The following is a 26511-nucleotide window of genomic DNA, read 5'->3' as shown; positions in this document are numbered from 1 at the left end:
GACTGGCACTTTTTTTATTTTAGACACCAAATTACTTTTCATGGCCATATACCAAGTGGACAGACAAGAAAAATACTTTTATCTGAAAATAGTGCGGGGGTGGGGGGGATCCTCTTAACTGGCCATCTATACACTACTTTTAGAAGCTCAAAAATCCTTTGAATATATAAGGAACTTGACATGTTCATTGGACTCATACCAGTTTTGAGGGGGGAAAAAAAAGGACTAGAGACAGCCTGTCTGGCGATTTCACAGAGGTTCTGGCCTTTTGTTCACATATTCTTCACGACAGGTGCAGCTCCTTCCCTCCCTCCATCTGGGGCCTGGCTTAGCACTAAAACTGGCCTCAGCACCAGCCAGAAGCATAGGGGCTGGGACAGGGGCAGTATCTCCTTTCTGTTGGTATCTGCTCTGCATTGTCTTTATCTACAGGAGTTACTGTAGATACCTTGGTCCTGACGCACTGTAAGTACCATGCTATTTTTTTTTGGCTGTGTCACGCAGCTTGCAGGATCTTACTTCCTGGACCAGGAACTGAACTTGAGTCCTCGGCAGTGAAAGGGTGGAGTCCTAACCACTGGACCACCAGGGAATTCCCTTAAGCATTTTAAAAAATGTAATAGTTGTTATACAGACAATATATGACGTATAGTTCTAAGTTAGGAGCATAATGAAGTGAGTCAGTCATTCAGCTTCAAAGTAGAACACCACCAACACAGTTGTCCCAGAGTCCCTTCCTCTCCAGTTACTGAGTTAACCCTTATCCTAAAATTTGTGTTTATTATTCTCTTTTTTGAAAAACAGATTTGCCATATATGTATACATCTCTATACATTGTTTAGTTTGGGCTTCCAGGCGGCACTAGTGGTAAAGAACCCGCCTGCCAATGCAGAGATGCTGGTTAGACCCTTGGGTTGGGAAGATTCCCTGGAGGAGGACATGGCAACCCACTCCAGTGTTCCTGCCTGGAAAATCCCCAAGAACGAAGGAGCCTGGCGGGCTACAGTCCATAGCGTCGCAAAGAGTCAGACATGATTGAAGTGACTGAGCACAGCACATGCTAGACACTTTAAAATGGTATCACACTAAAAGCAATCATATCTGGCTTCCCACCCCCCAAAAAAACACACTTTAGTTTTCCAAATATTCATCCATATTGATGCTTGGAATATGTATCTCATTCACTTTTATTGCTGAGTAATATGCCATTATGTAAACGGACCAAGATTTATTTACCCATTCTCATGTCCATGTAAATTAGTATTCTTGGTAGGTTTTTAAAAAACTGTATTTATTTGGTTCACCAGGTCTTAGCTGTGATACGATTAACACAAGATATTTTAGTTGCGGCACACAAACTCTTAGTTGTAGCATTTGGAACCAAGTCTCCAGACCAGGAATTAAACCTGGGTCCCCTGCATTGGGAGCTTGGAGTCTTGGCCCCTGGACCACCAGGGAAGTCCCTTTGGTAGATTTTTGCTTTAAGAACTTTCCTATAAATATCCTTGCAAATGTCTCCTGGTTTCCATGCCAAATACTACCTAGTTGTGGAACTTCTGGTTATAGGGTATGATTAATACTATGAGTTAGGGCCAAACTGTTTTCCAAAACAGTTGGAGCATCTTACTTTCTTACTGGCATCGCGAATATAAGATCCCGTTGCTCTACCCATCCTTGCCAACCCCTGGTATTTTCAGACTTCTTAATTTTTGCAAGCTAGAAACCATGAAATGGAATTCCAATGTGGTCTTAATTTACATTTCTTTGAAAACTAATGAGTTTTGTATGTTGCTTTCCCTGTTTTGTTGCTACTGGTTCAATTGTACATCTTTCTTTTAGACTATTTTCTTATTGATTTTAAAGAATTCCTATTCCATCCCAATATCATACTTTGTGAGTTACACATATTACGAAAGTGTCTGCAATTTTTGCCCATGTTGGGCCATAATTCTAGTACGGGCTTCTTCCATCACATCTTCCTTCCCTGGCCTCAAGCTATTGAGAAATTAAAAAATAGCAATATTAGTTTCTAAACTGAGTTTTTAAAATTCTATATCCTGAGAAGTTTATTTAATATAATTAGGTGGTTTTATTTCCACATAGATTGGCAAAGACAAATTTATTGCCAATTATTGCCAATGCAGTGAAAATTCAGCTACCATTGCTGAGAATATAAAATCAGTCTTTGCATTGGTGGTAGGGGAGGTGATGCAAGAGTAAATTATTTGACAAAAGTCACTGAAATTATTATACGTAAATTCTATCCCAATGCTGATGTGAAATTTAAAAAATAACAGATGGAATTTATATTTCAGGGAGGTGGGATAGCATGTTGATTAAGTCTGGTTCTAGAGCCAGACTGCCACTTAGCTCTGCCTCTTAGTATGTTATCACCTTGGGCAAGTTATCTCATGTCCTTAACCCTCACATTTCTCAAAGGCAAAATGAGGGTAAGAGCAGCACCTCTATTGTTATGTCATAAATGTTTTACTTTTCACATCTCAGCAAGTAATCCGCTGATAATTTATTTTTGAGTTTGCTGTGAAGTAAGGCTGTAGTCTTACTTGTACAGGAGGCAGTGATCAAGACCATCCCTATGAAAAAGAAATGCAAAAAGGCAAAATGGTTGTCTGAGGAGGCCTTATAAATAGCTGTTAAAAAAGAGAAACTAAAGGCAAAGGAGAAAAGGAAAGATATACCCATCTGAATGCAGTTTCAAAGAACAGCAAGGAGAGATAAGAAAGCCTTCCTCAGTGATCAATGCAAAGAAATAGGGGAAAACAGTAGAATGGGACAGACTAGAAACCTCTTCAATAAAATTAGAGATACTAAGGGAATATTTCATGCAAAGATGGGCTCAATAAAGGACAGAAACGGTATGGACCTAACAGAATCAGAAGATATTAAGAAGATGTGGCAAGAATACACAGAAGAACTGTACAAAAAAGAGCTTCACAACCCAGGTAACATGATAGTATGATCACTCACCTAGAGCCAGACATCCAGGAATGCAAAGTCAAGTGGGCCTTAAGCATCACCAAGAACAGAGCTAGTGGAGGTGACAGAATTCCAGTTGAGCTATTTCAAATCCTGAAAGATGATGCTGTGAAAGTGCTGCACTCAATATGCCAGCAAATTTGGAAAACTCATCAGTGACCACAGGACTGGAAAAGGTCAGTTTTCACTCCAATCCCAAAGAAAGGCAATATCAAAGAATGCTCAAACTACCGCACAAGTGCACTCATCTCATACACTAGCAAACTAATGCTCAAAATTCTCCAAGCCAGGCTTTAACAGTATGTATACTGTGAACTTCCAGATATTCAAGCTGGATTTATAAAAGAGGAACCAGAGATCAAATGGCCAACATTTGTTGGATCATTGAAAAAGCAAAAGAGTTCCAGAAAAACATCTACTTCTGCTTTATTGACTATGCCAAAACCTTTGACTCTGTGGATCACAACAGACCATGGAAAATTCTTAAAGAGATGGGAATACCAGACCACCTGACCTGCCTCCTGAGAAATCTGTATGCAGGTCAAGAAGCAACAGTTAGAACTGGACATGGAACAACACACTGGTTCCAAATCGGGAAAGGAATACATCAAGACTGTATATTGTCACCCTGCTTATTTAACATATTCAGAGTAATCATGCAAAATGCCGGGCTGGATGAAGCACAAGCTGGAATCAAGATTTCTGGGAGAAATATCAATAACCACACATATGCAGATGAAACCATCCTTATGGCAGAAAGTGAAGAGGAACTGAAGAGACTCTTGATGAAAGTCAAAGAGGACAGTGAAAAAGCTGGCTTAAAACTCAACTTTCAGAAAACTAAGATCATGGCATCTGGTCCCATCACTTCATGGCAAACAGATGGGGAAACAATGGAAACTGTAACAGACTTTATTTTCTTGGGCTCCAAAGCCACTGCAGCCATGAAATTAAAAGACGCTTGCTCCTTGGAAGAAAAGTTGACAAACCTAGACAGCATATTAAGAAGCAGACATATTACTTTGCCAACAAAGGTCTGGATAGTCAAAGCTATGGTTTTTCCAGTAGTCATGTATGATGTGAGAGTTGGATTATAAAGAAAGCTGAGGGTCGAAGAATTGATGCTTTTGAACTGTGGTGTTGGAGAAGACTCCTGAGAGTCCCTTGGACAGCAAGGAGATCCAACCAGTCCATCCTAAAGGAAATCAGTCCTGAAAATTCATTGGAAGGACGGATGCTGAAGCTGAAACTCCAATACTTTGGTCACCTGATGCGAAGAGCTGACTCATTTGTAAAGACCCTGATGCTGGGCAAGATTGAAGGCAGGAGGAGAAGGGTACAACAGAGGATGAGATGGTTGGATGGTATCACCAACTCAATGGACATGAGTTTGAGTAAGCTCTGGGAGTTGGTGATGGGCAGGGAGGCCTGTGGTGCTACAGTCCATGGGGTCGCAGAGAGTTGGACACATCTGAGCGACTGAACTGAAGGCTGTAGTCACATTCCTCTTTTTCCTGAGATATCCAAGTTGTCACAACACTAATTATCCTTCCTTGCCCACTGATTTTGAATACTACTACTGTCATATCAGATTTCCTTATATGCCTAGGTCAGTTTGTGGGTTCTTGCTTGCGTTTCCTTAAGTTTTCTGTCAAGCACTGCACCAATACTACAGTGTCCCAATTATTACAACATTATAATAAATATTGAAATGTAATAAAACAAATTTTCCTTCCTTGTTTTTTGTTGCTGTCTTACTGATTCCTGAGCTTCTGTTCTTCCCCCATGAACTATGGATTAGTCTATCAAGTTCCATGAAAGCAAAACCAGCAAATTCTTCCTGGAATTCCAGGGAATTCTATTTTGGAAGAATTAATAACCATCAACTAATATTGATTCATTAATAAGAGCTATCCATTTATTTAGATCCTTTATCTTTCAACCACATTTTATAACTTCATAGGTCTTTTCCATTGTTACTGTTTCTTTTAACAAAAAAATAGAATCTTTTTACATTTATTATCTTTATCTATATATTTGAACCCATTTCTACTATCTTTTTGTTGTCCATGTGTCTCTCACCCCGTCCTTTTCATTTTGGTCTTTTATAATCCTCTAACCTCCTCCTTTCTCTTTTGGTTTGGAGACTATAGATATTTATAGGCTTGTGATGGCACCCCACTCCAGTACTCTCGCCTGGAAAATCCCATGGATGGAGGAGCCTGGTAGGCTGCAGCCCATGGGGTTGTGAAGAGTCGGACATGACTGAGCGACTTCCCCTTCACTTTTCACTTTCATGCATTGGAGAAGGAAATGGCAACCCACTCCAGTGTTCTTGCCTGGAGAATCCCAGGGACGGGGGAGCCTGGTGGGCTCCCGTCTATGGGGTCACACAGAGTCGGACACAACTGAAGTGACTTAGCAGCAGCAGCAGCACATGACAGAGATCATTCCATTTTTTCCTTACCACTATCGAGAGAGAAGGGAAAAGGATTACAACCAGACAAAAAGGTGAGAAAAATATAAAAGTGAGGACAAGGGAAGTGATGACGTACTTTGAAGTTGGGGAGCCAAACTGAATTCTTCAAAGGAAGAAACTGAATGCTGTCCTTCCCCAAAGAGTTCCTCCTCTCCGCACAGTTTAGATTTGTTGTTGTTGTTGAGTCTCTACGTCATGTCTGACTCTTTGTGACCCCATGGACTGCAGTAAACCAGGGCCTCTGTCCTCCACTATCTCCCCAGAGCTTGCTCAAATTCATGTCCATTGAGTCAGTGATGCTATTTAACCATCTCATCCTCTGCCGCCCTCTTCTCCTTCACATATTTAAATAGGCAGCGTCAATTCTAGCTTATAGGTTGTATCATGTTCAGCCTTTTCTTTGTACTTCTCAGTCATTTAAGGTAAGCAAGGTCTCTTTTTATTACAACTATTACTCTTAGAATGGCTTACCACCTATGTTTAAGTGATCTTTGTTTCAGATGAGTTATTGCAGTTTAAAGCACAGTAAGATTTGTCACCAGCAAGCATTTAAGGTAATTGGGTACAGAGTTACTAGAAATCAGTACATTTCATTTCTTTAAAAACGATTATTTATTTTTGAGATATAGTTGATGGAATATATTATGCAAGTTTCAGGTGTACAACATAATGGTTCACAGTTTTTAAAGGTTATACTACATTTATAGTTATTATAAAATGTTGATTATATTCTCTGTGTTGTTCAATATATTCTTGTAGCTTATACATAACAGTTTGTATCTCTTAATCCCCTATGCCTAGATAGCGCCTTTCTTAAACTCAGGAGATCAACTGAAATAAAGTAGAATTTGTATCATATTTATTTACCATATAAAACAATACAAGAGGTGGAATTTATAAGTTCCTAAAATATTTAATCATAATGACAGTGCGTAAACTTTATGGGGGAAAAAATTTTAATTCGTACATCTGAAACTTTTACTCGGCAAGGAAAAGACCAGATAGCCTGTCAGAATATCTTTACACAGAGCTTTCAGACTACTTTTCTCATACTTTTATTTAACACTTTATTATTTTTAGATTGTTTAAGATTTATACACTAGCAAAGCTCTTCTATATGGACCAAGAGGTATATCTTTAGAGAAAAGTTTGTCCTATACATTTACAATCTATTAAACACCTTAAAACCATTATCATTTATATTGGCAAAATTAGCCTAGGTATACAAAGTAAAAGCTGAAAGGCCCATATTTCAGAAAATCAGAAACAGAAACTAAGCCTGATGAAAATGAATGATTAAAAAATACAATGTAAATAAACAAACATCAAATGGACAACTGGAAAGTTTGTTCAGCAATAGTGAGGTGGGTCAGTGTTCCCATAGGAAGCAAAGACCATGGCATAGGGCAGCGGAAGAACTGATCTCGGCTGTAATGATAACCATTAGTCAAATACCCCTAAGTTTGTTCTCTTCTATTCCTGTGTTCTTTAAGTGAACACTTAAGGAAACCTAGATATAGGTTGATTGTTTTTGTGGGCCTCCCAAATGTTAAAGGAAAAAAATCAGTTTATCCACTTATCAATGTTTTATAGTTCTCAGTGTATAAGTCTTCCACCTCCTTGGTCAGGTTTATTCCTAGGTATTTTATTTTTTCGGTGCAATCCTTTTTTTTTTTTTTTAACATTCCCTTTCCGATATTTCATTGTTAGTGTAAAGAAAAGCAAACCAACTTCTGAATGTTAATCTTGTATCCTGCTGTTTTGCTGAATTCATTTACCTAGTAGGTTTTGTGTGGAATCCTTCAAATATATAGTATCATGTCATCTGCATATAGTGACAATTTTACTTCATCCCTTCCAATTTGGACATCTTTCAATGTCTTTTCTTTGTCTAATTGCTTTGGCTAGGACTACCAATAATTTGCTGAATAGAAATGATGAGAATGTGCATCCTTGTGGGATTTTAATGGGAAGGCTTTCATCTTTTCATCACTGAATATTACATTGACTTTGGGTTTGTCATAAATGGCTTTTATCATGTTGAGATATGTTCCCTCTTTACCCACTTTGGTAAGAGTTTTTGTTTTTTGTATCATGAATGGATGTTGAACTTTGTCAAGTATTTTTTCTGCATGTATTGAGATGATCCTGTGGTTTTTGACTGCTGTTAATTTGCCAACATCTGCTGGATCATGGAAAAAGCAAGAGAGTTCCAGAAAAACATCGATTTCTGCTTTATTGACTATGCCAAAGCCTCTGACTGTGTGGATTACAATAAACTGTGGAAAATTCTGAAAGAGATGGGAATACCAGACCACCTGACCTGCCTCTTGAGAAATCTGTATGCAGGTCAGGAAGCAACAGTTAGAACTGGACATGGAACAACAGACTGGTTCCAAATAGGAAAAGGAGTTCGTCAAGGCTGTATATTATCACCCTGCTTATTTAACTTATATGCAGAGTACATCATGAGAAACCCTGGGCTGGATGAAGCACAAGCTGGAATTAAGATTGCCAGGAGAAATATCAATAACCTCAGATATGCAGATGACAACAGCCTTATGGCAGAAAGTGAAGAGGAACTCAAAAGCCTCTTGATGAAAGTGAAAGAGGAGAGTGACAAAGTTGGCTTAAAGCTCAACAATTCAGAAAACGAAGATCATGGCATCTGGTGCCATCACTTCATGGGAAATAGATGGGGAAACAGTGGAAACAGTGTCAGACTTTATTTTTTTGGGCTCCAAAACCACTGCAGATGGTGATTGCAGCCATGAAATTAAAAGACGCTTACTCCTTGGAAGGAAAGTTATTACCAACCTAGATAGCATATTCAAAAGGAGAGACATTACTTTGCCAACAAAGGTCTGTCTAGTCAAGGCTATGGTTTTTCCTGTGGTCATGTATGGATGTGAGAGTTGGACTGTGAAGAAAGCTGAGCGCCGAAGAATTGATGCTTTTGAACTGTGGTGTTAGAGAAGACTCTTGAGAGTCCCTTGGACTGCAAGGAGGTCCAACCAGTCCATCCTAAAGGAGATCAGTCCTGGGTGTTCATTGGAAGGACTGATGCTGAAGCTGAAACTCCAATTCTCTGGCCACCTCATGTGAAGAGTTGACTCACTTGAAAAGACTCTGATGCTGGGAGGGATTGCGGGCAGGAGGAGAAGGGGACGACAGAAGATGAGATGGCTGGATGGCATCACTGACTCGATGGATAAAAGTTTGAGTAAACTCCGGGAGTTGGTGATGGACAGGGAGGCCTGGCGTGCTGCGATTCATGGGGTTGCAAAGAGTAGGACACGACTGAGTGACTGAACTGAATGTGGTGTATTACACTGATTTGCATATACTGAACCATCCTTATGAATTTGGGATGGATCCCACTTGGTCATAGTGTATGATCTTTTTTATGTACTGTTGGATTCAGTTTGCTAATATTTTGTTGAGAACTTTTGAATCTATATTCATCAAGCATATTGGTTTGTCATTTTCTTTTTTCTTTTTGGTGTTTTGGGTTTGGTACCAGCATGATGGTGTCTCTAGAAACTAAAGTCAGTTTTTCCACTTTACAGTTTTGGTTGGGAGCCCTTAAGATTGGTGATTACAGTTTGACAATGAAAAAGTGTCATGTTAGCAGAAGCTTAGCAGGTAACTTGTTCAGTGCTGTATATAATCACTCTGTTTTGTAAGTGAGAAACAATGCTGCTTTTTAATTCTTTATATTGTTGTAATACAAGGTTAAGGTGTGTGTACACTTAGTCGCTCAGTCGTGTTCGACTCTTTGCGACCGCATGGACTACAGTCCATGGAATTCTCTAGGCCAAAATGCTGGAGTGGGTAGCCTTTCCCTCCACCAGGGGATCTTCCCAACCCAGAGATCGAACGCATGTCTCCTGCATTATAGGCGCATTCTTTACCAGCTGAGCCATCAGGGAAGCACAATATAATGTTAATATGTTCATTTAAATATCTAAGTAGTTTTATTAAATACAAAATGCTTCACAGTAATTTATCTATGATTCTCTGTAGGAAGCATACAAGTAATACAATCAAGATCCGTAACTAGCTTTCTACTCTTCCTTTCATGCTTCCAGTGATGGAGAAAATCATACTGTTCTCTTGAGACTGTCAGTCTCAATGCTGAGCAACACCAGGTGTCAGAATTTTCCCTTACACTGAATAAAATTATCTTCCCTATAACATCAACCTATTGCTCTAGCCTTGCATTTTACAGTTAAAATAGAAAAATCAGTATTCCCTCTCTCATGTGACAACTCAAATTATGTATAGACAGCTATTTTGTTAGATTTTTTCCCCCTACTTTTCTAATCCAATCCCTCAAATTATTCCTTGCCATATACTAGTTTTCCTGTTTTTATAAAAGAGATTATTAACAGGTTGAATTGTGTCCCCCGTAAAAGATATGGTGACTTTATCTGGAGACAGGGTCTTTGCAGAGGTAATCTAGTTAAAATGAGGTAATTAGGGTGGGCTCTAATCCTATATGACTTGTATCCTTATAAAAATGGGAAATTTGGACACAGAAACAGGCACGAAAGGAGAATGCCAGGTGAAGATGAAAGCAGAGATCAGGGTGGAAGTTAGGAGAGAGACATGCAACGAATTCTCTCTCAGCCTGCAGCAGGAAGAACCCTGTTGACACAATGATGTTCTGTTGTTTAAGCTATCCAGTTTGGTGGTACTTTGCTGTAAAAGTCCTAGCAAACTATATATACTACATTACTTAGAAATGTGACATAAAAGGTTAAGGAAATTTCCACAACCAAATGCTTGGGTTTATATATGGGTGAGAATAATTCTTTCAAAAAATGGTAAAATGGGCATATTATTACTTGAAAATATTAATGCTCTCTGTAATGAAATATTTGAATACATTCTGAAATTAAATTCTGAATTACTGGCCAGCACAAGTCTATTGGGTTTAGATTTTTCTTATGACTTTTGTTTTCATGATTTTTCTTTTTTTATGTAGCTCTGCTTTTGCCGAGTTGATGAGACTGTTAATAGTAAAGAAAGCAACATGCTAGTAACCCTTGACTCTGCATTCAAATCCTAATATGCCAACAACTTTGAGGCCAGGAAAACTGGAATTTGTAAACCACATTTCATTTATAAATTTAGAAAATAAGAACTATGAGAGTTGGTATGCAGAATAAGAGATTACAGAAATTATTTTCAAAGTGCTGCACCAACAATTGTCATCAATTTGGGGAAATTCTCCATACATTCTGAAATAGAAATTAATTTTGAAATAGTATTAAAAATATGAGAATGATCAGCAACAGTACTTTATCTAGAAAATTCTTAAAAGATATCCCGAGATGCTTTATGAATTTCCATATCGTTATGGCTTATAATTTCTCCCAGAGAAGCAGGAAATAGTAAACAAAGCCATTTTCAGATGGGGATGCTGAGGGCATTGTATCTTGTACAGCATCACTCCAATAGAACCAGGCAACATCTGGAGATATTTCTGGCTGTTGTATCTGTGGGAGGTGCCACTGGCATCTTGCGAATAGAGGCCAGGGATGCTGCTAAACCTTCTACAATGCACAGGACAGCCCCCTCCAAGAAAGAACTATCCAGTCCAAAATTTCAATAGTGCCAGCTTAAGAAACTCTGACCTATTTAAAGGATCTTCCAGTGAAATATGGAGAAGGAAATGGCAACCCACTCCAGTTTTCTTGCCTGGAGAATCCCACGGACTGAGAAGCCTGGTAGGCTACAGTCCATGGGGTCGCAAGAGTGGAGCATGACGGAGCGACTTCACTTTCACTTTCCAATGAAATAAAAAATACTTTGAATATCAATATAAAGAGCTGTATATTTTAACATTAGCTAGTCTGATCTTTACTTAAAATAATCTCTAGCCATTGTTAAATAATTCCATTCCAATTGCAACCCTTGTCTCTGACCACTGTATCTTAGTAGGACATTTCACCTGAATTTTAGTTATAGTGGCTTTTGTTAATTTCAACAGGCCGGAAGCTGGTAAATTTGCTTCAGTAATAGGGATAACTATGCTTAAACTATTAACAGACAGTTTTGTAAACATAAAGACACTTATAACCATTTTTATCTTTAACTTGTCATTTAACTTGAACCAAAGTGGCAGTTTAAAGCAAATGCATGACCAATGACAGAAATAAGCTCACGTTCCTCTAACAAAGACTCAGCAGTAATCTTCTCCATGTGATGACCAAAACAGTAATATCATATTTAAGATATTTAAGTTACCCATTTATACTATTATTATTGTAATATACTGTTTATTTGGGCTTCCCTGGTGGCTCAGATGGTAAAGAATCTGCCTGCAATGTGGGAGATCTGGGTTCAGTTCCCGGGTTGGGAAGATCTTCTGGAAGAGGGCATGGCAACCCATTCCAGTATTCTTGCCTCGAGAATCCCCATGGACGGAGGAGCCTGGCAGGCTCTAGTTCACGAGGTCACAAAGAGTCGGACATGACTGAACGACTAAGCACACATACTGTTTATTTAAACATTTAAATCTATACTGAAAAAAGAGAATATAAAAATCTCTGTGCTAAAATTATTAAAAAAAAAAATACACGGAGGTCCAGTGGTTAAGACACCGTGTTTCCAACGCAGGTGGCACAGATTCAATCCCTGGTTGGGGGACTAAGATCCCGAATGCCATGGGGCAGGGACAAATTTAAAAAAACTCCAGTGGAAAAAGAAATAGCTAATACAGCAGCAGTGACAAAAAGTGGACAAAAGCCAATTGTTTCTGAAATGAAGGCTGACAAAGGAATCTTGTTGGAAGTTTTGGCCTGTGCGATGAAAACAAGACCCAAACGTTTAGGATGTGTTTTCTGTCTTAATTAAGGAAGACAGCAAAAATGACCTGTTGCAGGACATTCACAGAAAATTACATGTTTAAGATAGTTAACTTTTCAAATTTCTTTGAAAATATCATTGCTCCTATTTTCCTTATTTCAAATTACCTAAAAGCAGTAAGTACCCTATTCTTTTAGACATCACTCAGGAACATTTAAGCGATTTACATGATGAACTCATCAAAACTGATAAATAAAGTTATTATTAAAATCTACCTTAACTTAATTGAAAGAAATTATTTTAGCCATTGGAATTCCCTGGTTGCTGCTGCTGCTGCTAAGTCGCTTCAGTCGTGTCCGACTCTGTGTGACCCCATAGACGGCAGCCCACCAGGCTCCTCTGTCCCTGGGATTCTCCAGGCAAGAAAGAACACTGGAGTGGGTTGCCATTTCCTTCTCCAGTGCGTGAAAGTGAAAAGTGAAAGTGAAGTCGCTCAGTCGTGTCCGACTCCTAGCGACCCCATGGACTGCAGCCTACCAGGCTCCTCCATCCATGGGATTTTCCAGGCAAGTGTACGGGAGTGGGGTACCATTGCCTTCTCCGGGAATTCCCTGGTAGCTCAGTGGTAAAGAAGCTGCCTGTAATGCAGGACATGTGGGTCAGGAAGATCACCTAGAGAAGGAAATGGCAACCTACTCCAGCATTCTTACCTGGGAAATCCCATGGACAAGGAGTCCAGCGGGCTACGGTCCATAGGGTCACAAAAGAGTTGTACACGACTTACAAATAAACAACAGTCATTTTAGCTATTATTGAGATTTTACCAAAAGGAAGAAAAATCACTAGTAAATTGTGACTTCCCTTAAAAGTTCCCAATGATTTAAAAATTAATCAAGATGTTTTTCACTAATTCTGTCATAATCTTAACAAATATACATACATACAAAGGGTAGAAGCTGGTTGCTTTTATAATAATACATTTCAGGAATGAAACGGGCTTGGACTAGAGTAATGTTAAGTAAAGGTGATGAGAATGCTGCATAGATCTTGAAGGAGTCAACGAGATTTACCGTAGTATTCAATGTAGAGAACAATAGAAAAAGAAAAATCAAGGATGATGCCAAGTTTTTTTAGCCTGAACTAATGAAGCATTGAGTTGTCAATAATTGAGCTGGGCAGGCTGCCAAAGTCAGATCAAAAGGGCAATTCAGGGGTTCAGTTTTGGATAGCTTAAGTTCCAGGTGACTTCTACTGGGTTGGTCAAAAAGTTTGTTTGGGTTTTTCTGTAATGTTTCACAGAACAAACTTTTTGGCCAACCTGACAGATGTTTCCATGCAGACTCAAGTAGTTAAAAATACATATGATCATGAGTTTAGCAGACGTCTGGGTTGAAGGTGTAAATTAATGAGAGCCCTCAAAGGAGTGTGGATAGAAAAGAAAAAGGCTGAGCCTCTGGAGACATGAATTTTAATAATTCAGGCCATGTGGAGGAATGTGGCAAGGGAGATTAAGTAGGGAGTGGCCAGTGAGTGTAAGAAGAAAACAATGCAAGCAAGGTTTCTGGGAATCCAAGTGAAGGAAGTATTTCAAGGAGAGAAAGAGCAATTGTATCAAAAGCTGCTGATAAGTCAGAAGAGGACCGACCCTTTTGGCCATGTGGAGGCCACTGCCAACCTATGGAAGGGTAATTTTAGTGGAGGAGTTGATGGCAGAGCCTAATTGGTATGGGTTCAAGAGTGACCCAAAGGATGAGTGGTGAAGGTGTATGTAGACTGCTCTTTTGAGTTTTTTGCTTTAATGAGAGGAAGAGAAATAGGTAAATGAGATGGAAAGTAGAGAAGATTGAGAGAGAGGTTTTTATTTATTTTTTAAGATGGGAGCAATAATAGCATGTTTTCATGCTGACAAGAAAGATAAAGTGGAGAGGGAAAACGGATGATGTTGGGAACACCCGCTGGATATGGTTTTTAAGGTATGTAATTTAGACTCTAAAGATACTCACTAAATACAATGGAAGAGGACCAATTAAAGAAAGAGAACTGAGGTTTTACTACCACTGCCAGATAATAAAATTATAGTAAAAGGAAAACTAAAATGTGTTAAGATGTAAAAAGGGAAATGCAGATTTATGGACTTTAAAGGGAAGTTTCTAAATTTATCTAAAAATTCTATATGAGAAAATAGTACTAATTAAATATTTGGAGTAAATATTTTATATTTAGAAGTGAAAAAAGTCACAAAATAAAAAATGAACAAGTTGAACTCTAAACTGCATTAAAACTATGAACTCTCTGGATAATTTAAAATATCTAAAGAGAAGTATAGTTAGATTTAGAAACACACTTGCATCAAATAGGACTTAAGGTTAATTTATTAGGTAATGAAAAGTGAAAGAGGAGAGTGAAAAAGTTGGCTTAAAGCTCAACATTCAGAAAACGAAGATCATGGCATCCGGTCCCATCACTTCATGGGAAATAGATGGGGAAAGTGTCAGACTTTATTTTTTGGGGCTCCAAAATCACTGCAGATTGTGACTGCAGTCATGAAATTAAAAGACGCTTACTCCTTGGAAGGAAAGTTATGACCAACCTAGATAGCATGTTAAAAAGCAGAGACATTACTTTGCCAACAAAGGTCTGTCTAGTCAAGGCTATGGTTTTTCCAGTAGTCATGTATGGATGTGAGAGTTGGACTATGAAGAAAGCTGAGTGCCGAAGAATTGATGCTTTTGAACTGTGGTGTTGGAGAAGACTCTTGAGAGTCCTCCTGGACTGCAAGGAGATCCAACCAGTTCATTCTAAAGATCAGTCCTGGGTGTTCTTTGGAAGGACTGATGCTAAAGCTGAAACTCCAGTACTTTGGCCACCTCATGCAAAGAGTTGACTCATTGGAAAAGACTCTGATGCTGGGAGGGATTGAGGGTAGGAGGAAAAGGGGACGGCGGAGGATGAGATGGCTGGACGGCATCACTGACCCAATGGATGTGAGTTTGAGTGAACTCTGTGGGTTGGTGGTGGACAGGGAGGCCTGGCGTGATGCAATTCATGGGGTCACAGAGAGTCGGACACGACTGAGCGAATGAACTGAAACTGAACTGAAGGAGTTCCGACAAACAAGTAAATTATTAAGTAGCCAAGAGACTAATGGGTGAAGTGCATAGATTATTTGTATATGACATAATTAATAAATATTAGGACAAATATTAATTCTAATAAGAAAAATGCAGAGGAAAACAATGGTATATTCATTAGGAAAACATAAAAAAAATTAAACCTTCCCAATCTGGCTACACTGTGATAGAGACAGTACTCATACCTTGCTGGTGGTAGTGTAAAATATTAATATTTTTTTGGATACTAATTTGGAAATTGACATCAAAGGTCACAAAAATATTTATAACCTTTGAGTCAGAAATACTCCTCTTGGATATTTATCCTAAGGAAACACTTAAAAAGTATATATAAATGATGTCCAATTCAGCATTATAATTACATTATAGCATTACCTATGATAATGAAATACTAGAAATGATCTAAAAGGAAAATTAAAAGATCAAAGAATGGCTATGAAAATTATGAATAGTGGCCTGAGCAAATGGAAGATATAAAATAAGATTTCAGGGCAATGTAGGAGATACTTATCATATAACAATAAACGGCAGTGTAAACATTACTTTTACTATACTGTTAATTACCACTATGTAACCTACACAGAAAGACAAAGAAAAATGTAAACTGAAAACAGTTTAAATGTTCAGTATGCTGAGACTGTAGGTGAATATGTTCTTCCTTGTTCTGATAATAACTACTAACATTACTGAATACTTACTATCTACCTGATGGAGGAGAATGAACATTATATATGTGAACACATTTAATCCAATGGGATAGACAGCAGCCAATACTAAATGGCACAGCTGATATTTGAATTCAGACAATCTGTGTTCGGTCCTGATCATAACGACCAGCTATGCTGTAGACACAAATCAGAAAAATGGGATTTCCCTCAACCTCTAAGAATCATGTTTTAGAAGGTTATGGGTATCACGTATTATATTACATATAATATCATTTGGTAGTCTCAGATTACTATCAATAATTGCTAACTAACCTTTCAATTTTGCCTGTAAAAATAAAGCAAGCTAATTTTAAACAGACTGGAAAAAAATGAAAATCCTTACAGCGTCACAGAATGCTACAGCTGTACAAAACAGTTTGGAGATTACCAGATCCTTCTACCTCTACAGAGTAAGAAACAGAGGTCTATAATCAGTGAGACCTGACTAAAGATCATGTATCTGGTTAATACAACCAAAGCTAGTTCTAAATTCCAGGTTTCCAATGATAATATTAATGATGATGACAGTCCAGTGATATTTCTTGCTACACCATCTAACTTCTCTCCCTCATAAAAACAAAAAACCTATCTATATACTAAGTTCAAGTGCATAACAAATGTCAGGCACAGTTGGTGTTTTAGTTAAACTAAATATTGACAAGCTTTAAGTAGTAAATATTATAATCATTTTTAAGATGATGAAGCACAGATTTAGTATGTTGCCCGGGTCCATTAACTGGCATCCAGGGCTGATTACCAAGTCAGCGCTCTTCCTAGTAAGGGTCTGCCACTGGGCTAGGGAGAAAGTGCTCACGCACTCAGGGAGCTCAGGTTAAAGAGGGTCCTTGTGCTCCTTGTTCATATCGCCCAAGGTTCATATGGAAAGAACTGTCTGATCTTTCTTTAGGCTCAGGACTAGTTGGCTGTTCCAGAGGATTAGAAGAATGCAGTAAATCCTATCTGCAAGTGTGAAAAGGTTTCCAAGTTTGTATAAACCCTGGGGTTGATCCTTCATGTTCTTACTCTTATGTGTGATCAAGGGAGTAGAAAACGTTCAGTGCTTAGAGAAAGAGAAACTGAGGAGCAGAGGGACAAAATATAATGATGCTTATATTCCCTGGCAAGTGTGCTTTTTAATATGTTAATAGTTCAAGGGCTCAAGAGAGAAACTTCCTGACACTTGATAAATACATTCTCATGACCTTTTCTCCCTCACTATTATCTTCCTTTCCTTTGCCTTGCACTTTTAATTCTGTACATTCTAGCACTGCAGGCTTTAATCCTCTCTCCAGTTAGGGAACTCCTTAAGGGGTCTCCCATCTTCAGAGTCTCACCATTCACAACCATCTCACCTAAGGCACAGAATCTTCTAAAGCAAATCCATGGCTGCCTAATAATAGCTATCACTTCTCTGTGAATATTCCTTGAAAACAGGCTCCTGCCTACCTTTCCAGCTTTCTCTCTCCCCTGTCTCTAAGTCCTCAGTAACTAATCTGGGCTTTCCCTTCTTGATTCTTTGGCTCACAGTGACCAGTTTATCTGGGATCCTCTCCTTTTTCATCTTCGGCTGTCTAAAGTCAGTCCGTCTTTGAAGGCCCATCTCAAATGTAATCTCCCTTGCTTCTTCTGATTCTCCAACCAGATACAATCCTTTCCTTGTCTAAACCCTATAGCTCTGGGTGTAACTCTTAGAAGATGTCACCCTGTACTGCAGGTATCTGGTATTGCAACCATCAGTTCCATTAAGATTGGTCATACATTATCAACCCTTGTGTTCTAGATAGCACACAGAAGACATTCATACTCATAATCAATGATCAAAAAAAAAAAATCTGACTTTGATGAATGCAAATTAAATGAGTGCTTCACAATTTTCTCTCAAAGAACTGGTTAAAGGAACCCCGAGAATCAAAAAAATACAAACAAAACAACGTGACAATATCTTAACTGGATACTTGATTTTCCAGGCACTGACACAATTGATAGACACCTACTAGGTCAGGAAAGTTATGTCTGTGTCATGAAAACGTAGACTCAAAAGAAGGCCCCAAAAGGCAAAAAAAAAAAAAAAAAAACTCTAAAAAACAAAACTTTAAGACATCTGTGGTATTATTTCTTGATTTTTAGTTTTGTACAGATGAACATGGGACCCTCTGAAGCTTTAAAACTAAAAAATACACCGAGGAAGAAGAAAACTGCATTCAGACAATCAAATAACACATCTTGAATGCTATTGTAAATCAAGTTAAACAGGGCTACTAAGCGATTGATTCACTCTCAAAGAAAAAACAAAACAAACCCAAAACAAAACAAAACAACAGAAAAATTAGCTAATTCTGATTGAGAAATAAATGAGCAATCTGGCAACGTTCTTTCTTCCACATTATAAAGCTAATCGGAGAAGCCTGCCACCTGAAAACATTTCAGAAAGGTACAGAGATAATACTCCTACAGAGATCATGATTAATGAATCCATGGGCCCCTGGCTATAACTACGTCACTGTTGTTTACTTCGTGACTTTCGTGTTCCAGGTGGGGGTTAAGTCAAGAAGGATTGGAGGAAATCAGTTTAAATGGTAGTCCAACCTTTACAGAGTAATCCCAACTCAACTAATTGTTTTCTTATGGGCCTGTAACACTTAGTGGTAAAAGCACAATGAAATGAATGGATATTCTGAACAAAGGCAAGAGGCACCTGCAACCTCTCAATCCCTTTGCAAATATTTCCACCACGACAGGGCCAAATTCTGGGATCCATTCGAGCAGGCGAGTGTCACCATTCAATAATGAGCTCCTTTCTCGATAAGCTGTAAATCTCGGGGCAACTGAGACCCTTCCTAGGGATCTGAGCTGGGAGCGGTCTCAGATTTTTAGACAAATCTCTCCTCCTACCACACGTGACCGAGAGGCAATCAGCGGCCCTGGGAGACCCGCAACGCACGATACAAAGGCTCGGCGCTGCCACGAAATCCTCAGGAGGATCGCCGAGCCTCCCGCGCTTAGCTTCTGCGGAGCCTGCGCAGGGCGCCGCCGCGAGGCGCGCCGCTCCCGGGCCCGCAGGGCGGTGCCGCGCACCGCGGGGAGAGGGAGCAGGGAGCGCGCGCCGCCTGCCCTGCGCGCCTGCCCACCCAGCGCCGCGGGAGCAGGGCCGACGAGCCGCACGCAGTCCGGCCGCACCGCAGCAGCCGGGCCTTCGGCCGACGCAGGGAGCCCCGCAGCGACGTGGACTAGGGTGAGGAGGCCGAGGGCTCCCAGACCCCGGGCAGGCCCGAGGCCGGGCCAGCCCACCCCGCCCAGGCCCGGGCCTTCCCTTCTCCTCCCGGCCCTTGCCGCCACCCCCGGCCTCCAGGGCCTCGCGTGGGGGCGGAGGGGCGCCGTGAGCGACACTTACACCACAGCTCTGGAGATGATCCAGGACACCATCTTCCCGGGGGCTTGGACCCCACCTCGGGGGCGGGCGGGTGCCGAGGGTGGCGGACCAGGCGGCCAACGGCAGGCCGCGCGCCCTCCGGCTCCTCGCACTCCCCGGGGCCGCGCTGGCGCCCTCGGGAGCCGGGCCCGGTGTCTGCGCGCGGCGGCCGGAGCTGCGCGGCGGTCGGTCCCCCCCACCCTTCCCCGCCCGCCTGCGGAGCCGCCGCGGAGCCAGCCAGCCCCGCCCCTACGCTCCGCTGATAGGCGGCGGCGGCGCGTTGGCCGAGGCCAAGTCTGGGCTGCCCGGCTCCGGGGGCTGGGCTGCCGGGACCCCTGCCCGCGCCGGACGGCCTTGGGGCCTGGATCCTTGGCTCTAACCTCCCTGCTCTGGCTCCTTTGGTCCAGCGCGTCCACCAGGCGTAGAGGGGAGAGGGTAGTGAGAGGCTGAGGAAGGGGACTTGGGGGTGAGGGTTGTTAAGATCTGTGTGAAAAGCAAAATAGTAGTCGTGGAAACTCTCTCTCTGACAGAATCCTTTTGGACCAGGCCCTAGATTCTGGAGAGGAGAAATTTTGAGACGTGTTTAGCTACATCGGTGTTCTCACTGTTGACTGAGGCCCTGGACATCATCAAAGTACCGCATTTTCAGGCAGAGGTCGGGAGAATCGTTGCACAGGCCTGTCAGGAGTCTCCTGGTTTGTGGTGCAATGCAGGGAGGGGCAGAGGAGGAAAGCCTTGATTTCAAGTTTGCAGTAGTGAGTGTGTAGATAGCACTGTTCTGGGCCTCTGACGACATCTTCCCATCACAACATCCGCAAAGCCTGTATTACAAACACACCTCTGACCTGCCAGATATTCAGAGTAAAAGTTGGGCTTAGGATTTCTGACCTGTCTTGCTATTTATAGCTGTTTTTTGGGAAGTTGGGTTACTGCTCGCACCTTGCAGGTCCCGCAGGTGTCTTAATTTCAGGAGGCAGAATTTAAACTCTGATATTTTTGGTGGCAATACCGAATCGAGGAAGTGATCTTGAAATTTAATTCGCATCTTTTTTTTTTTCCTGCTAAGATGGTAAGAAGAGATAATTCTAGTATTCAGATGGTACGAAGAATAAAGGATGAAACGTGGGCTTCAAGCCTTTAATTAAAAGTTCTAGGAAATATAATAGTTTGTTTTGTGACCATACTGTAATTTTTTCTTTTTGTTCCTCAGTTTCCCTGTAGTAAAAAGAGGTCAGTAATACTGCAGTTTATCTCTTGCCTTCCAGGGGTGACATGAAGTACGCGAAATACATTTTATAAAATTCTGCCACTTGTTTGAGAGAAAATAAAAAACGAATAGGAGATAATCTTGAGTTCTTTTAAGGTCCCAGGTTCGGTACATTAGTAATGTTTTTGTTATGCAAGGAATGAAATCGGAAACTCCTTTTTACTTTTGGGTAGGCTTTTTACTCTTGGGTCGCAAAGAGTTGGACACGATTCAGGGACTGAACTGAACTGAGGCTCTTTTTGCTTATTTATGCATTTTAAGAACCTATATATTAATTTCAGGGATCTCATTAATGAAAATTTGCATTTGTCTGGAATCATTTTTGGCCATTATTCAGCATTATTTGAAAATCAGATGTGCCACATAAATACCAGTTTTCTAAAAAGTTCTCTTGCCCAATAAAACTCAAAGTATTTGAATGGCATTCAGATTCCTCCACAGACTGACCCTAAATGTTTTTACAGTGTTAATTTTTCCTGCCCTTCCAGTCTCTAACGTATTTTTTCCTTTACCTTTCTTCTCTGAACCAAGCTATATTTTCATGCTCTGTGCCTATGCCTGGACTTGATGTCCTGATTTTCATAGTTATTCATTTTCTCCAGGCCCCTATAATTAATTACTTGAATTTCTATTTAATGCCTGTCATTCTGCTTTATATTGTGTTTTACCTAGGTCTGACCTACTGAATGGCAAAATGTTTAGGGACAGGTGTGGTAAATTAGTTATTTGTGTTTTCCTATTCTCTAGGATAGAGTAAATTACCCAGTAAAAATTCAAATAATGTTTTTTAGAACTTTTACAACTCAGAGCCTAGGTAATGTTTATTCCTGTCTAGTACACTGGAAACTGAGGTTTAGAGAACTCACTGCCAATGACCACATAACTTACAGGTGATAGAACTGGAACTCTAATGCATATTTCCCAAGTGTTCTTTACATTATACTGTGATAGTCGAATTGTGTTTAAGACAGTAGGTCCTGATGGAGGTTCCCTCTAGGGGGAGGTTTGGAGGTATTTTTTGGGGGTTGTTGGAATGATTGCAGCTAACCACTAGCGTTTGATGGGTGAGAGCCAGGGATGCTGTATACTCTTTCTAGGTGCACACACTGTCCTGAACAAAGAATGTTCCCATGTTTTGCAAGGTTTAAGAACACACTGCCTAAACACACACACACACACACACACACACACACACACACACAGCCTGACATTTGTGTAATATTTGTACTTATCTGAATGTAGAACCTCTGTTTTATGTATAAAGCATGGTTTTAACCGCTACTGAATTTTCCAGTGTCTATTTCTATATGCAACTTGTGAAAGAAATATTTGTTTTGTTCACAGTTTGATCAGGAGTTGTTTACAGTTTTGGAAAATTGTGTCACAAAGTACTTTGTATTCATAGCTTTCATGGTTAGCTGGTAATTACTCTTGTATGTTTTCTAGTTCCGTTTTGTTTCAAGATTAACATGCTGAAATACATACCTTATTTTAAATGATTTTCATTTCACCTTTCCATCCATATTTTATTTAAGATAGATAACATGGGTTTGTTTGAAGTCTGTAGGGAGATTGTTTTTAATTGCATTTCTGGGTGATAAAGCAGAAGCTGGAAAATATTTTATGAAAGGGGAACATCAAGCCTGATTTGGTTGAGAATTCTTAGTCTAAACAGACTGTAATTTCATCTGAGGAGTTGCCTTATGTGAAGAACCCGGAGTTTAGTAGTGGGTGTACTGGGCTGTGCCTTGATAGTTGAGATCTCCTAGTAGATGGCCTTTAGATTAGTGCTTCGTGGTGTAAGGCAAGGCTCGGAGAGGGGGGAGGAAAGGGAATACATGACCTGCTGCCTTTTAACGGGTGGTCTCTTTTGGCATACTTGAGACCATTTCTTGTTTAGAAGATGGAAAATTGTTTCTTTAAATACTAAACTTAATTGCTTTTTAAAAAGCATATTGCTAATATTCATTTGAGTGCTTCCTTCACTGTGTTCTGCAAAGACTCTTTTCTTTGGGTGTTGTGTTTAATCATGGTGGGATGCAGCATATTTAGGGCAAAGGACATTCTATCAGGAGACCTTTTTCTAATTGCCATTCATGTGATGTTTGGCAAGTGTATCTATGTTTCCTGTTAAATGAGGATAATATTATGATAATCAAATGCAAGGGGTTTTAAAGAGTAAGGGTAATTAGGCTATTAAAAAGAATTGATTTTTCTTCTGCATTTTCACTTTTAGAGTTCCTGGGAGTTATGTGGAATATGTGTCTCCTACATGTTAAAGGAGCTGATTTATTAGAAAAAAAGAGTGGGAAGGTACCTCGGAGAGCAGGTAGTAAGAGAATTACAGAGTACAGAGATAGTATCTAATCTATATAATTAATGAGTATACTAATGAAACTGAATACTAGGTCACCTTCCCATTTCTGTTGGTGGAGTATTTTCAAGTGCTTGAAAATATTTTTATGTATAGAAGAGCTAAAATCACTAGCTTTTATAGTTTATTAAAAGTATAGTCTACCTTTAATAGTCGTTTAGAAAATGACATGAAGATCTTAAAGAGAATAACTTAAAAGACAAAATCTGTTGTTTTTCCATCTGCGGCTAGATGAATGCTTTTTACGTGTTAGCTAGTTTGCTTTATGGTATTATGGTTACAACAGGCCAGTTTTGGCATCTGAATCAAATTATAAAGAATGTTGAAAATACCGTAATTGAATTGCATTAGAACAGAAAGATTAGATTCTGAATTAAGTATTTGATAGTTACTAGCGAACATTTGATGAAGAAAGCAAAATGCATCTGCCGGTGGCTGGGTCTAGGGAATGTCTGGGTCTAGGGAATGCACGTATCTGAGGCTGTTACACATTTGAGGTAGTAGCTTTGGTTGCAATGATGAAGGATTTAGACATATTTCAGGTACTTTAGCTGTTCATTTAAATCATAGTTCCCAGGTTTGAAATCAAGGTAGATCTATGATTTCAGGTATTGCTCAGGTACATACTGGGTTGTTATGATGTAATTTACAGAGAACTGAAATATTTGGTAATTCTATTATGTCCACTAAGCAGAACCTTAAACAATTTTTGTTGATAGTTTTGAGTGGTAGTTCAAAGCACATGGAATAAAATTCGAAAGGGTGAACAATGTAAAGTGAGTCTTCTTTTATCACTTGTCTCCAGCTGTCCACTTCCTTACAAGGCCTATCTCTGTTGCTGGGTTTTTGTTTTTGTTTGTTGAGTCAAGTCTTGAATAAGAGTTGTATATAGGTATTTAAGATAAAAGTAGAATTTTACATCAGTTGGGACATGATGTAAAATTTAGTAAATGATTTTGTGACAGCCAGCTAGCCATTTAATAAAATCTGAAGAAAAAGTAATTCTTGATGGATAAGAACTGTAAATGTAAAATCTAAAAGTACCATGAAAGTATAAAAAGAGAACACATGTGAAGGCAGTGTAACCTTGATAATGAAAAGGCCTGTCAATGCGTGCTGTAAAATCAGAAACCAAAGGGGCAAATTTCATAAGATTTGATTGCGTAAGAATTTAAAACTCCTATGTCATCAGAAACAATATAAACAAAATTTCAAGACAAATGACAAATTGGTGAAAAACATTCGTAAAACCAAGGGTTAACATTCTTAATATACAAAGCACTTATTAAAAAACCATTAATTAAAAACATATCGCAAAACTCAGAACATCTTGTTTCCAGTCTGGCATGTAAGAAGGAGCTTTAGGAGTTGCCACTCTGTTCTAACAACAAGTAAAAAGCTGGACAAACTAAAACAATTAACAGCTCTTTTTAGATGCTTCAGAGAAATGAGGTCATAAACATCCTCCCAAACTGGGGAGGGAGGCAGTACAGAGAATTAAAACTCACCAGAGTGGAAACCTCTGCAAGGATCAGTGCTAGGGTAGGAAAGCCTAAACCATAATTGAATCTGGAGACCCAGTGTGGACAGCTCTGAGAGTTAAAAGCTGCAGGAGAATCCGATCGTCACAGTTAATGTGGGAGAAAAGTTCCTCCCTGCTGGAAGTCGGCAGGGGAAGGAAAAAGAAACCATTTTGAAATACACCAAATACTCTTTGAAATACTCTTTTTAACAAGTTATGCCCTCAGGAGAAACTATTTCACCGGAACCTGACCTAACAGGGGAAAGGGAAATACTCAACAGCAGGCTAGCTCTAGCCTTCCACCAGGGCTCGCCTCCCTCCCTCTGCTTACCTTACCTTGAAACTCCTTTATGTAATTACCACCGTCCTTTAAAAAAAAAAAATTATTCCTGGTTCTAAGAAAGCATGTACTCCTTGCTAAAAATCACTTGAAGAAGCTCTTCATCTTTCCTTTCCTTCCAGATCCTCTGCGCTCTTTCTTCTTCTTCCCTTCCCTAACACTTTCCTCCCTTACTGTATCCTGTTTTTGAGACTTACCTATTGTTACTTGTGACTGTAGTTCATAGATTTCCGCCACTATGTAATATCCATCCTGGGTAGTATATACAGTATATTTTTCATTCCAAATAAGGTTATTTTGGATGTTTAAATTTTTTTTTGCTTCAACTGCTTATGTGAAGGTTTACCTGAGGTGTGTAATACATATAGCATCACGTTTAAAGCATATAAGCATCATATTTTAAAAATTGTAGATATTTTTATGGTTGTCATCCTTCCTAGTAAGCGTCTCGAAAGCAGGAATTGATGTCTTCCACATCTCGTCCTGCATTACCAGCCTTACATATAAGAATAAATGTTTGATTCATTAAATTGAATTTTGTTCTTTACTGTTCATGCAGCACCCTCTTGAAAACTCAATATTCTATAAGCCTCAAATTTCAAAAGAGAGAACTATTGGGAACCAAAATACTTGGCCATGTTATAACATGTGAAAAAATTGCATTGAAAAATTTCAACAACTTGATCAAAATACATACGAATTAGCAGGTTAACAAATGTCTAGAATTCTTATCTGACAGTTTTAAATTGGAACATTCTTAAAATATTAAGCTATTACTTTAGTTTTCTCTTTCTAGTGACTGAAGTAATAACGCCTAGTTAGTTGTGTAATATTTAACTAGTGTTTACAAGAAACTTTTATTTCAGAGGTCTAGACTAGTAGGAATAATGTAGTTAAAAACTCTAAAAGAGAAAACTGGTTATATTTTAAACATTAGGGAATGTTTAGCTTTATGTTATAATTTTATTATAGGACTTAGACTTTAAAAGATTTTTATTTTATATTGGAGCACAGTTGGTTAACAATGTTGTGATAGTTTCATGTGTACAGCAAAGGACTTGTACTACTGTATTTTAAAAAAAAAGCTGTTGCTCATAGGGTCATATTGGTACCATGTTGAATAGTTTCTTTTTTTTAATATAAATGTATTTATTTTAATTGGAGGCTAATTATTTTACAATATTGTAGTGGTTTTGCCATACATTGACATGAATCCGCCATGGGTTTACATGTGTTCCCCATCCTGAACCCCCCTCCTTCCCCATCCCATCCCTCTGGGTCATCCCAGTGCACCAGCCCTGAGCACCCTGTCTCATGCATCGAACCTGGACTGGCGATTCATTTCACATATGATAATATACATGTTTCAATGCCATTCTCCCAAATCATCCCACCCTTGCCTTCTCCCACAGAGTCCAAAAGACTGTTCTATACATCTGTGTCTCTTTTGCTGTCTTGCATATAGGGTT

At 39.5% G+C, this 26511-nt stretch overlaps 2 protein-coding genes across 2 annotated transcripts in view; one reads left to right on the top strand and one right to left on the bottom strand.

The window, feature by feature from the left end:
* REEP3 (receptor accessory protein 3) overlaps nucleotides 1–19714 on the bottom strand; it is a 99430-nt gene extending 79716 nt beyond the window's left edge. The window contains exon 1 of the mRNA XM_019953732.2: nucleotides 19522–19714. Within this exon, the coding sequence (XP_019809291.2) occupies nucleotides 19522–19553 (32 nt within the window). The 5' untranslated portion in view covers nucleotides 19554–19714. The remainder of the gene's footprint in view (nucleotides 1–19521) is intronic.
* The window catches only part of JMJD1C (jumonji domain containing 1C), a 316167-nt gene continuing 308845 nt past the window's right edge, over nucleotides 19190–26511 (top strand). The window contains exon 1 of the mRNA XM_019953729.2: nucleotides 19190–19362. The gene's annotated coding sequence lies outside the window, so the exon portion shown is untranslated. The remainder of the gene's footprint in view (nucleotides 19363–26511) is intronic.

This window comes from Bos indicus, chromosome 28 (assembly GCF_029378745.1).
Source record: "Bos indicus isolate NIAB-ARS_2022 breed Sahiwal x Tharparkar chromosome 28, NIAB-ARS_B.indTharparkar_mat_pri_1.0, whole genome shotgun sequence".
NCBI lineage: Eukaryota > Metazoa > Chordata > Mammalia > Artiodactyla > Bovidae > Bos > Bos indicus.
This window is presented reverse-complemented; position numbering and strand designations above follow the sequence as displayed.